At 40.5% G+C, this 13,940-nt stretch overlaps 1 protein-coding gene across 1 annotated transcript in view; it reads right to left on the bottom strand.

The window, feature by feature from the left end:
* Nucleotides 1-10,589, bottom strand: part of filip1b (filamin A interacting protein 1b) — a 35,313-nt gene extending 24,724 nt beyond the window's left edge. The window contains exons 1-2 of the mRNA XM_079216042.1: nt 10,450-10,589; nt 1,022-1,267 (exon numbers count right to left, since the gene is read on the bottom strand). Of these exons, the coding sequence (XP_079072168.1) occupies nt 1,022-1,267; nt 10,450-10,464 (261 nt within the window). The 5' untranslated portion in view covers nt 10,465-10,589. The remainder of the gene's footprint in view (nt 1-1,021; nt 1,268-10,449) is intronic.
* Nucleotides 10,590-13,940: the final 3,351 nt, after the last annotated feature.

The following is a 13,940-nucleotide window of genomic DNA, read 5'->3' as shown; positions in this document are numbered from 1 at the left end:
ACCTCTGTGACCTTCCCCGGGGTTGAAACCTCATCTCCCCAAAAATGACTTTCACATACTAATAAACTGCATTTATCGGTTTCGAGGGGAACATATTTTACGCTTACGTCGCGAGTTGAAAGAAAATAAAAGAAACACATTTGTTTCTCTAATGCTACTTTTGTCGTTTTTATTTATTTTTTGTTTTTGTTTCCCATGTTGTGATTTGAAGAGCTTTGTTTTTATGGCTGAAGACATTTAATACAACAAAGTAGGTATATTTTAGTTATTGTGCATATTTGATTTTTTTCCTTTTTTTTACTGAACACTGCAGGTGGTACTTTGTGTTGTATTTATATAAAATATAATACATTTAAATATTTTGTATTAATATCTTTTAGTATGTTTGATGCTACAGATGTTATTTCTCCTGTTGATGGCAATACACAATGAGGTAGCGTAAAAACTGATGATGAGGATGTCTAATAGTAATATTAAAAACAACAAGTTAGTATTATTTATCATATTCTCAAATACAATGTTATTTAAGAAGCACTTTAGCATTTTAACTACAAACGATATAATTGAAAAACATTAATATTGATAGGAAGAAATATTAAATCATAAATGATACAAAAAGAAAATATTCATGGAAAAACTATTTCGTCAAATTCACTTTTTTTTATAGACAATTCACAAATATGATGGAAAAACAAAAACCTTCTTGCTTGAGTTCAGTAAAACCTCAAAGAATCAAAGAGTGTCATAAATATATATTTATATTCACAGAAAGCTGTGAAAGTTGAAGTAAAAAATCTAAATGTAAATATTAATATCTGTTCTGGTTTTGATGTGTCCCTTTAGTTTTCCAAATTGCTCAAATCAGTGTGTTGATAAACATGAACTCATAATTACAGATCTATAGAGAGCAATAAAGGACTTGGTTGTGGGTCTGTGAAAGACGGGTCTGACAGAAGACTCAAATCAGACTTCTGACTCATGAAAGTAATCACGTCAACGTCTGAGGAGAATCTGCTTGTACCTGAACCTCTCCTTCCATGATTCCCAGCAGGTGCAGCATGTCGGTCTTCGACAGATCCGCCGCCGGCTTCCTGGTCTCTGCAGTTCTCTGAGGGTTCACTGCCCTTCCGTCCTTCTCCTCCCGCTGGACCTTCATCTTCCTCTTGAGCTCCGGTTTGTTCTCCTCCTGCTTAATGAAGCCTCCGGTGGGCCGGATGTGTTCGCCGTCTGGACCCTCCATGGTGCAGCTCCTGGATCGCATCTTCCCCTGCGGAGTGGAAACAGAAGAGCCAATGAGTGGGGCCGCAATCCTAAAACCTCAGATCCTAAGAGCCCGGGTCCCCCACTGACTGACTCTGACTCTATCACCCCCAGACTATTTCCTACCGTTCACTTCCCTGCACATCCCTCCACACCTCATATTAATACACTTGCCACTTTTCATTACACTTATCACTTTCACATAATCACTTAATTCCGAGCACTTTATTTTTATTTAATTTTAACTTGAATTTGTATATTCCGTAGTTCTAATTGTAGATACTCAGTAGACCCAATTGTAAATATTCATGCTCCCTTTTATTGTACTCTGTTTTATGTTTATCGTTAAATGTTTATTGTTAAATGTTAATTGTCATGCACATTCAGCCAGGACAAATTCCTTGAATGTGTAAATATACTTGGCAATTAAATGGTTTCTGATTCTGATTCTGATAGGTTGTGATGGGTGTAATGGGTGAAATGGGTGAGATGGGGTAAAATGGGGGTCCTGACAAATGGAACAAGTAACTGGATCAAAGTCCCCCGTCGCTGCCGGTCTGGATGAAAGCGGGCCGTGACTCAGCCAGAGAGAATCCTATCCGATATGTTATTAATAGTTGCTTTAGAAGGAGATGCCAAGATCTCCCACGCGTCACAACCACGGGGCTGCCTTCACTCTGACGTGAACTGGGAGTCACTGGGAGTCACTTGGTGGGTCACTGGGAGAGTCGACACACAGGATCCAAACAACATTGACATTTTTGTCTCCTAATGGATGAACGGCTGTGGAATGTGCTGACATTCATGGTCCCTACAACAAAAGATAATTTAAAATGTAATCACTTTTCATCAACTCGAATTTCAGATTCGTCGAATACCTGAAGAGCTGACGACGTTTCAGCTCAGAGCCTCGCTGCTCGAACCCCCACGAAGTCCGCTAGCTAATATGCTAACGCTAATGCATCGGGTTACGTCTCCTCTAATATTAGCACGGAGGAAGTTAGCTTGTTTACGCTCAGAACAGCTGCCTGGTGTTACTAGTTTTATTCAGGAGTATTTTTAGGGTCTCAACCCAACTTGTTGTTGTTGAGACCAACAAGTTGTCCAACTTGGGGGAGGGGCTATCACTTTATGATCCATCAGCAGTCCCACAGATGCCTGGACCTCTGCTTCCCTTTGCGGCTGCAGCTCTCGCGCTCCTTGGTTGATGTAAATAAATATCTGATGCGACACTGTGAGACAGAAACACCAGCAGCCACTAAACTCTCACTGGGTTCATCCTGCTGGGTTTTTGTTTCCGCTGATATTGAAACGATAAGAGACGGGTAAATATACCCCGGGTAAATATACAGGTCATTGAGGGATAATAGTTTTCTCTTGTTTGACAACATGAAGCTGCATCACAGAACATCATGATTAGAAGCGAAGGTGTCGGCATTGTTGACGATTAAGATAGGGATGTAACTAAACATGGACTTAACGAGCCATCCAATAGAATTTGGCTTCCAGAGGCTAACTCACCCAGAGGCGGCCATATTTGTATTATTGATGATGGCCAATGATTCATTGGTTATACATAGTAGCGAACTAATGTAGGACTTTGTACTTTAAATTTAAGCGTAATTATCCTGAACATAAGGCTGATTTCATATTTATGAGCATTTTCAAGCTCTTTTGTTTAACTTAACCTCTTGGTGTTCCTGTAAAATTTGACGAAAAACGCCTATCCAGGTATACCCAAAGTAAATTGCAAGCTGTTCTTGGAGTAAATGCATGGTCTTGGTCTCTTTTGAAAGGTAACACTCTGAAGCTTTTCCCCCTCAATAGTCAGAATCAAGTGCTGCTGACACTGAGTTATATACGTTTGAACACACTAAAGTATAAGGTTTTTATTTCCACCTGAACATTTCTTGGCAAATAGATACCTGTAGATGACTATAAATGGGACTTATGAAGTGGAAAACACAATGGGACAATAGCCTGAAGCCTTATCTAGTCTAAGTAAAAAGCAGATATCAATATCACAGAAAATTTATATTTTACACATGTTTTTCTAATGAAATGTCTAGGCATTTTTTTTTCCATTTTGAGACTGAAAATATTCATGAAATATATACTTTATACCTATTAAAAAGGCTTATAGTCTTATATTCATATTTACTACCAGTATTGCTGACACAGAGAAAATGAAGTATAAATGCATTTTCGTGTTAATTCAATGCCAAACTGAGGATCTGTGAGCAGAAGTCAAGCTGAAGGCTGTTGGGATCATCTCCACCCCCTCTTGTTTAGACCCGTTTTTTAGGCAATTTCATTGGCTGTACGAAACACTAGTCATCTGAGCCATATGACGTGACAGGCTTGATCCACGTAAGGAAACAGAGGCTGAGCCTGTACTTCAATGTAGCTTCTGGTTGGGTAATGTAGCCTGTCAGTCAGGACATGACGCTCCTTTTGGTTCAAGTGGCGTTTCATTAGAAAGGTTCGATTTTGGCGGCCATTTTGATGCGCTATTTTCCACTGTGCTCTCATGCAAACTTGCTTTGCTCCTAAAAACAAAAAGTTATTGTTTCATATCTTCCAGCTGATATGAAATTATGCAATGCCAGTTCGTGGATATTTATGGATGTAATCACGTGTTTTGGACAAATCTTTTATGGGATTTTTTTTTATTGGACCTTTACGACACAACAACGCCGTTGTTGTTGGAATGTTATGGATTTATGGATCAATATGAGGTGTCATCGGTGAGTTGCATGGCTTTTGCTATTGTTTGTTTGTTGTTGTCTGACAAAAGTGTTGTTTGTAGGTGCTGTGGTGGTCTGATCTTGAAACTGAGTGCACAGCTAGAATCACAAGAATCGTAGGTTTCTAGAAATACCAAGAATTCGTACCGAACTATAAATATAACTATAAATAGATGTACAGTGTACAATAGAATACAGTAAAGGGTTTGATATTTTTGACCTTTAGAACAACAACTTGGATGTTGACGAGAACATTATTTACAAGTTGGGAACTGCTAATTACAGTAAGATAACAGATTAATTTGGGAATAAAAAGGTGTTTTCTGGTCAGAACCAGTAACATCACCAACATTATGGGGAACTTGGTGATTTTTTTTTGGTGAAGGAGTATTATTTTCTTTAATTGTTAACATTAGTAAAACTATAAAAGCAAAAGTCAAACATTGACATTGCTAAATAAAAATTACTTTTTTTTCCCTCCCATTTTGGGTTGTTTTAATGCCAACATAAATGACAAATTACAATTTCTTTTCTATTTAATTAAATAAATCATTTTTTTTCTGCCAGAAAAACATTTTAGCAAAGTTTTAAATTAAAACAACCAATAAACAATAATTCCTAGTGAAACATGTTACCCCGTCATCTTTCAGCAACTTTTCTATATTATTATTCACATGATCACTACTTTATTTACGTTTATTTTGTGTCTTATTTTCCTTTTCTTGTATTTATATGTTTTTAACAACTATTGACCACTCCGGTCACATCAGGTTCACGTCTGTTATTTTGAGTTTGTATAAATGCAAAAATAAAATGTAAAAATCTCTCCTGCTAACTGATTTGCAGTTGTAACGATCCGTTGGTGTATTGTGTCCCATTCGAACAGCTTGTTTCAAGAAGAATTGAGATGTGCTCAAAAAATAAGTAATGTAAAAAAAAACATGCTTAATGATGTGAACGTGTACTCATCCTGGTTAATATCACATCTCATACAAGAAGGCTTTCATACCACTGAGCTGAACTTTGTAGTTCCTCAAACTTCTTGCTCTTGCAACATGACTTAGGCCTGTCGCTTCAGTAAAAATGACCATATAAGGGAGCGATCGGCTGCGTGAGAGGTTTAAAGAGGTCCGGCCTGTAACTCAGCATAATGGGGAAAGTAATGCAGTCAGTCCTCTGCTGCAGGACGGCTGCAGAGTCCTCAGATGTTAAGATGAGGGACAACAATAATGCGTCTGTCAATAATCCATTGTTTAATATTTCACATGTGGATCTCGGTTCGGAAGATCTGTCCAAGACCTGTAATAGAGATTAAATCATAGGTTTCCTTTTCCCTTAAATGCTTCGATGTCTGTATTTCCCTTCAGAGAAACAGATCTGTGTTTTTATTTCCTGAATTAAAAACGTTATCAGTACAAAATAGTTTGACTGCTCTTGTACATGCGCAGCGTGTTGATGCGTTTATGAAACCGCAAAAGGATAAATCAAAGATAAAGGATCCTCGCGACCTCATGAAAGCAGATATTTTTGGTAAAACTGCAAGATTTACAGTCAGGATGAAAAAAAAAAAACAAGTCTACTGGGCTCATCTCAATTTGTAAAAAAACGTCTGTAAATCACTCCTCAACTCTCTTCAACTAATGCACAGCTCACACATCAACTCCCTTCAGCTAATGCACAGCTCACACATCAACTCCTTTCAGCGAATACACAGCTCACACTTCAAACTCCAGCAGCCACTGGTTTTGCTCCGAGAGCTGAGCTGGCGAAGAGCCACTGACTGTTTATTTCCATCCCAAGCTTGTAATCGGTGAGAGGACTCTGGGAGGCCACAGACACCGAGGCCGCTGGAGGAAAACCGGCTTTCCCAACAGGCTCTGGGATTGTTGGCTATGAAGCGTCTCGCTCAGGCGGAGCGGCTCGGGTTCACCAGCGGGTCAAAGTGCCTTTTAAAGAGTCACAGTTCTCAGTGTGTTCACAACAGGGGACTCAGACTGAGGTGAAGGGGGACGACTGTAGTCCTGAATTGTTCCCCAGTCACCATGTGGGGTGCAGGCCGCAGTTCACCTTTGAGAAAACTCCTTTAATCAACATTAACGGGGTAAGAACGTAAACCTTACGCATGTATTTACAGTGCTGATGATGATAATTAAATAAAAGCTACTGGAGTAATAATGAAAACCATTTAATGTGAGATAATATAAAAAACAAGATGTATTTATGTGACATTAGTTTAAGTAATTAAAGAAAACCGAGACGTAATGTTAATGGCGGGCCGTGGATTTGGTGTCTACACCAAATAGCGCACGTTAATGGTCACACAGGCCCTGTGGCAAAACAGATGCTAGAAAGCCTTCCATATACTGTAGTTTAATCAGCTCACGAGTTCATACAGACACAGAAGTGAAATGTGATTGGATGAGCACTGTTAAACGGCGGCCGCGCCACACCATACAGCAGGCTGAAGGCAAGGCAACAGAGGAACACAGGAGGTGTGCAATGCGAAAATAAGCTTATAAGGACAATAATTATAATACATGTAGTGCATTTGTGAAAAACAATGAAACTATAAAATAGCTATAACTTTTAATTATACAAAAAAAAATAGCAGAGAAGGCTTAGCAGGCCCTGACGGCCCTCCACTGTGTTACATTATTGTTAGTATATTTCAGCTGATGGGATTGAAAGCTCCAGAACATCTACTAAATTACCTTTCAGTAAAGAATTGATTTTGACGCTTGTTTGTTTTTAAAAACGTTCTCCGGAAAAATGTCTTCAATCCCACAACAACTCTGCTGAGGAAGATCATGTGATACGATTGAAAGCTCCAGAACAGCTACTAAATCGACCTTCCGGTCCAGAATGTGCCTTGAAGCTCAATTTAGAAAAAAGAAAGTCCTTAAAGTTCTCCGAAAAAAAATGAAATTTTAACAACGACAATCACACTTAAACTGTGCAGACTCCCTCTGCTGAGGAAGATCATGCTATACGATGGAAAGCTCCAGACAGCTACTAAACGGGACCTTGTGGTGAGATTACTTCCCCAACTGTAGAATCTTCAGCTTCACTTTTTACTTCGCTTGGTGGGACATGAATTACCATCCAAAGAAATGAGGTCATTCACTCTGCTTCTTGTTTAAATTTACAATAATAAGTGACATTTATTGGATTATATTGTGTTGAGACAGTTTTTGCGATGATGTCATTGCCACCATACTGCAGGCTGTGACCTTACAGACCCTGCTGGTTGACGAGCTCGTTGACGAGCTGGATGACACTCCAGTTATCTCAAGGTCACGGTTTAATCTTCTTGTCGTCTCCACATACCAAAGTAATTGCCTGCGCCTGTTTCCTCCCGCTGCCATTCTCCTCATGAACGTGGGCCTGGGACGCCAAATATACAGACAAACTGGGATGAAGCCGACTTCAGAAAATTCCAGCTGATTGATTGTCGTCATCTCATAATAATGATGTAATTTAGTCACAAGATCACAAAATGTAATATCTAATATTTAGACAAGATGAAGAAAAAACTTGTATATTTTTGTCTTTGTGACAAGGCATATTTGACGTTCTAGTAAGAAATTTGAAGAAAAAAAACTGTTGTAACCCTTTATAGGGCCCTCATTGAAATACTTTGCGTGGGAAATTACCATATGGTTACTTGCATGATAAAGGGCTAAAGAGACATGACCATCAAATACCTTAGTGTAGCCATGCATGAGACTAACTCCTAATGTTAGGGTGCTAACGGGAAAGAGACGACTGGTTTTACACTGAATTAAGTCATTTGCTCCTAAAAGTTGTTAAATGCACTGAGAGCGGAATCCAGAGAGGGAATGGGAGGCGGGGCTAAAGAAAATGCGAGTGAGCTATAGAAAGGCTAAGTCCTGCCCCTTCTGGCATCAACCATGGGACCTTATTTCTGGAAAAAAAACATGCAAGATATTCAACAGCGAAAGACAAATATCTCTTTGATCGCGTTTGAATTAAACTCGAGATGTTTTGCACGTAAAGAAAGTTTCCGTTGGTCGTCGTATCCTTTAGCACAGAAGAGGACCAGGTTGCATGCATAGGCGTTCCGGCTTTTATGATTCTGTGGAAAAACCACTCGACATTGCCAGCTGAAATAAAGTGACCAGTGCTCGACTAATATAGGTCTATCAAGCACCGTGCGCTTAAAATAGTGACACGATCAGTGGAGGCTCGAATGCCACGACAGGCTCACGTTACCGTCTTCAGCCTCCAGAATATAACCATTTTGATTGCTGCAAGACTAACGGCAGTGGAATCGTTCCCATGTTGAGGTGTAAGACCCAACATATGAAATCTTCTTTCAACCGTCCAAATTACAACATATTCTCTGCCCACGTCGACTGAGACAGGGCAGGTTTAATTTTGTTTAATCCTCCCAGCGGTTTAGAGCTCTAATCAGCGGTGACCAGGCCAGAAAGCTGACATCACTCCTGAGGTGCAGCTGAGCAGCAGCCAAGTCTCACATGCCTCTCAAATGGACAGAGCATGAAGTCACTTCCCTCAATAAACTCTGGGTGTAACGAGAGAGAGAGGGATGGGGGTCATAAGGGTAACAGACCGCTGCTCATTTCACAACATTTATTTACGTTTTCCTTTACAAGCTGTTTAGCTCCAAAGTGCTGAGGTTTTGCGGTGAGCCCACCAGCAGCACAGCACTTCTGACTCAAGTCTATGAGAAAATGACTCTACTTCGCTCCTCTGGTTGTATAGAAGTCTATGCTTCATGTGTTGAAGCTGCATTCTCTCTACTGACCACCAGGGGGTGACTCCTCCGGTTGTGTAGAAGTCTATGCTTCATGTGTTAAAGAAACATTCTCTCTCCTGACCTCCAGGGGGCGACTCTTCTGGTTGTATAGAAGTCTCAATCTCTATTTTCAAGTCTTCTTCAATACAGCATGATGTTCATTTAATAAATGATGGTCATTTAGAGTCAAACAGACCATAAAGCAGGGGATGCTTTATGGCGGGGCTACAAGGTGATTGACAGGTCGACAGCAGAGATGTATACGCCGTCTCTACGTCACTCCTCCTCAGTCCATATATGGTCACTTCCTGTTACCTGGTTGCAAAACCAACATGGCAACGGCTGTAATCCAAGATGGCGGCGGCGAAATTGCCAAATTGAAAGCTGTTAAACATCAGTCAACAAACCAATGAGTGACGTCACGATGACTACATCCACTTCTTTTATTCACTTGATGGTGTTAAACACAGACCATCCAAACAAAACGACACCCGTGACACATCGTTGAGATCAACGACACCCTCAAACACATCATTTCTGTTCTCATTACGTTCTAGGTGAAGCTGATGTTTTGACTCTTACAACGGTCCTCAAGGGTTCGTAACAACTGGAGGAAAACCCCTGATCTGGATCGTCACCAGAACCTAATCAGCCGAACTGCTCCCTCCACATTTTACAGAAACCTGTTGATGAATTAGATCTTGATAGCCTGCAGCCAGACGGACCAGGCGGACAAATCAAGTTTCAACTTCAGCAAAAAATAGACAATATCTTCTTATAAATTACAGTAAATAAAGGATGTTTCTGGAGGGTTGTGGGCATTCTGTTAAAAACAAATCCATTTTTCACTTATCAAGGATTTAAAAATAGCTTGCAATGGAAACAGTGGAGGAAAATAAGCTATTAATGGAGAGAAAGGTCCCGGGAGGTCTAGCCGGGCAAAGCATGCTGGGTACAATATCACGGAGGAGGTGGAGGCAAAGAGCGCCTCTGTTTACGATTGGAATAGAACGTAAATCCAATGGGGAACATTTTCCATATTTAACGAGCACAGTACCCAGAGTCCACGCTGTCCTGAGGTGTCACAGGTTTGATTTCTTACAGCAGACACTCAGTAAAACACTGGAGACCAGAGCAGTTCTTCACAGTCACTCTGTAAATAAGAGCTTCATAAATGTCCAAACAGACACACTGATAAAAAAAATCTGCAAAAAGATTTCAGCAAATGCTCCAAAATGAAATTTGTTTTCGGCATTGTTGTCGAGTCAAAAAGTCCAACTTGGTTTCTTAAATGGTGCCAAAGAAAGTAAAAATATACAAATATTTCCTTATAATGATGATATTTTTCTTCTTGTCAATATTTATGTTTATTGTACATATGTGTGTAAAGTATGTTTTTTATATTTTTTGTTTCTTGTGTTTTGCAATTCATGCTTTCATTTGTTATTTACTGTTCTCTTTCTCTGTTTTATGTTAGGCAAGAAGAAAAACAACACCAGTTTTCCCCCATTAGGCTGCAGGAGGACGGTAACAAAAAGAGCTAATTTTACACTACAAATACTGCTGATGCCTTATTACTGTCATTATAATAATGATTGTTATTATTGTAATAATTAGTTACTATAATTTTTGAAGATCCCCTAATTCTAACAAAGTACTTACTTTAACCTGAACCATGACGCTCTCTGATCCCAACCGAACCTGAACGACAGCGTTCAGCGTCAGTCGATGGATTTATTTCATCCATAAACACGTTTTAATGGTTTTAAAATGCTCCTTTGACTAGTTCCACAGAACCAGTGTCCTCTCCTGGTGCCTCGCCTGCTGCTGCTCTCCTCTCTGGGTTCTCTGGGTTCTCTGGGTTCCACACCCATTAGATTAACGGCGTCCTGGAGTTCACTGAGCTGTGAGTGATGTCACAGCCCAGTGAGTCACCCTGAGTCAGAACCATCAGCAGCTCATTCCAGTACCTCACAACTCTACATGTCTTCATATCACGTTTTATGGACTTTATTCACAGATATCTCTCCCAGCGGTTCTCCTTGATCGGTTTGGATTGTTTGGATGATTTTGGATGTTAAATGTTTTTATTTTAAAGCCCTCTGAGGCAAATGTGTGATCTGTTTCATTAAACTTAACATTTGTGTTGATCGCCCCTTTTCCAATCAGTTTGTGACCTGGTTGAGCTCATATTAAGGGATTATGGATCAGGTATAAACCTGAATAATAAAGTATTTCAAGCTTTAAGTTGGAGGCTCGACAGGATCTCAGAACCACGTAATCATGCAGTTAATCTGGTTATATTAATATCAATATTATATATTATCAAACAAATGTGTAATTCAGCAAATTACAAACAAAACAAAGGTATTTTCTCATAAATATTATTTATATTCTATTAATCATGAAGCAGCAAATGTAAAATACATACGGACAAGAAATAATAATATATGAGATTTTGAACAAAATACATATTTTCCAGCAGTGTAATTAGTAAGTTTACTCATGTACTGCACTTATGTACAATTCTGAGGTATTTGTACTTTACTTTGTTCCCAGATAGAAATACGACAGATATTGTTAATATGCAGATTTATTTAAATCAAACTAACCGACAATGTTTAACCTCGTTAACGTTTGCTTCACGTTACATATCAACCTCAGTGATATATATATATATATATATATATATATATATATATATATATATATATATATATATACAATATTATTATACATTATACTTTTGATATTACAAGTACATTAGGCCTACAATAACTCATCTTAAACTTCATCCCACCAAAGATCATTGTGAAACATAAGAAATTGATTCTAGAAACGGTTAATAATATTTGTTTTTTAATTTAATTTAATAAATTACTCATTTCATTATATTAATCGACAAATCACCTCAGCTCTGATATCATCTTTTGTTTATGTTTAACATTTTTCCTTAATTTATAGATTTTTAAAGCAGTATTTGCGTGTTATTAAGTGTTTATTATCAGACATGTGATATTTTGTAAATGAATGACTTTAAGACATCCATTGATTGCAGATGAAGTGAAACTTGTAACACATGGTCTTACCTGGTCTCAGCAGGACAAAAGGTCACACAGCTCAAAGGTCACACACCTGTTCAACTCCGCTCCTCTTTGATGAGGATCTCAGGCCATCGCTGAGATTCTCAAATGTCCTTTTCCTTTCCTTTCTTTCCTTTCTTCTTCCTCTTCGCTCTGCGTAATGAAGTCAGACTGTGGCTGGTGGGCAGTGAGCGTGAGCTCTATATTTAAATGTGTGCTCTCAGTCCGTCAGCAGCTGAACTGACCGAGGCTTCAACAAACCCCCGACAGCTGTTCTGTGAGCCAGCCCAGCAGCTCCTCCTCCTCCTCCGCCAGCAGTACCTCAAAGCTAACACAAGTCTCAGTTATCTTCTCAACAGAAAAGGGAAATAGACACAAAGTGATAAAGAACATTGATTATGCTTGTTATGGTCCGAAGATAGGTACCGGCTCAGTTGTAAGTAGACCAATCCAGGTGATAGCGAGATACTTATAATCAATCATTTGTTCCAGCAAACTGAGAAACATGCCACCACTCGTGCTACCAATCTGCTAACATCGACTGCCCACACAGTTCAGAGGGGAACGGACTGCGTGAGCCCCTTCTGTCGGATCTGAGTCCGCGTCTAGGGAACTCCCTAAGCTAGAGAGTCACTTTTCCTATTTGTCAGAGCCGGGAAAAAGTGATATTTGTCACCTCATTTGTGGCCATGTCTTGATATTTGGTGACAAACCCACCCAAACTACATTCAGGGCTCTCAAGTTTTTAAGACAGGTAAGAGTGACATCTCCCCCCCCCCCCGCCCCCCCGGCCGCACCTCCGTATGCCCATAGACTAGCCCCCCTCCCCCTCATATTATTATTATTAGCTTCATTTTCATTGGTTGCTGGTTGCTGGATTACATTTCACCCAGATACAACAGATCCGTTTTTCTGATTGGCTATTCGTGTAGCCCATTTCTTTTCTTTGATTGGCTGATGAGTCCAGGGGATTCGGGGGAGACGTGCTTGATTCCTCCATGGTGAGGGCAGCGCGACCAGGTCATTGTAACACGACCCTGCTACTTCCTCGGGTCCCCCCCCCCCAGCACCAATGAGACAGCACATGTGGGATTGCGTCGGTAACTGTTTTATTGTCACATGCCTCTCCTGCAGACTGTGCCTCTCATGGCTTATGTAGGCAAGACCCACAACCTGCTCCAGCTGAGGCCACTTAGGTCTCATCCCGACACCTTGTTCCCTGAGTCGCTTCTCCCCTCCCCCCTCTCCAGCTACGCTAACCACGCCCCTGCCACCACAGTCATGTTTGCGCGCTGCGGCACATTAAATAGCCTAGAGTTTTTTTTCAGCGTGAGAAATACGATGTGTGGCGGGAGGGCGTGACTTAAGACCGAAATGCGTGACAGTCACGCTCAATGCGTGACACTTGAGAGCCCTGTACATTGTTACAGCATTATGTAGATGTTGGTGACAGCAAGCCCATTAAACAGCATGTGTACAGTGTTATTCCAGCAAAGCGGGCTGCATTGCAAGAAGAGGTTGAGTATCTCCTGGATAATGGATTTGCGGTACCAAGCTCCAGTGCGTGGAGTTCACATTCCCTTCTGGTCCCAAAACCTGACCAAACACCTCACTTTTGTAACGATTACCACAAAGTGAACGCAGTTACCACGCCAGACTCGTTTCCCCTCCCACGTATGGATGATTGTGTGGATCGAGTTGGGTCAGCCAAGTTTGTCACTAAGCTGGACCTCTTGAAGGGATGCTGGCAGGCGCCCCTTTCAAAGCGTGCAGCAGAGGTCTCAGCTTTTGTAAACCCTGACCATTTTCTTCAGTACACTGTCATGCCCTTTGGATAAGAAATGCTCACGCCACTTTCCAGAGGTTGATGAGTACGGTTCTTTGTGGGGTTAAGAACTGTGAGGCCTACTTAGATGACATAGTATGTTATTCGTCCAAGTGGTCTGAGCATCTGGATACCTTACGGGAGGTATTCAGTCGCTTGGGGGGTGCCTCGTTGACTTTAAATCTGTCTAAATGTGAGTTTGGCGGTGGTCACATATTTGGGGACACACCTTGAGGGCCAAATGT

Source organism: Taurulus bubalis, assembly GCF_910589615.1.
Source record: "Taurulus bubalis genome assembly, chromosome: 3".
Taxonomy (NCBI): Eukaryota; Metazoa; Chordata; class Actinopteri; order Perciformes; family Cottidae; genus Taurulus; species Taurulus bubalis.
Note: the sequence above shows the minus strand (reverse complement) of the source record. Positions and strands in the feature narration are given on the sequence as shown.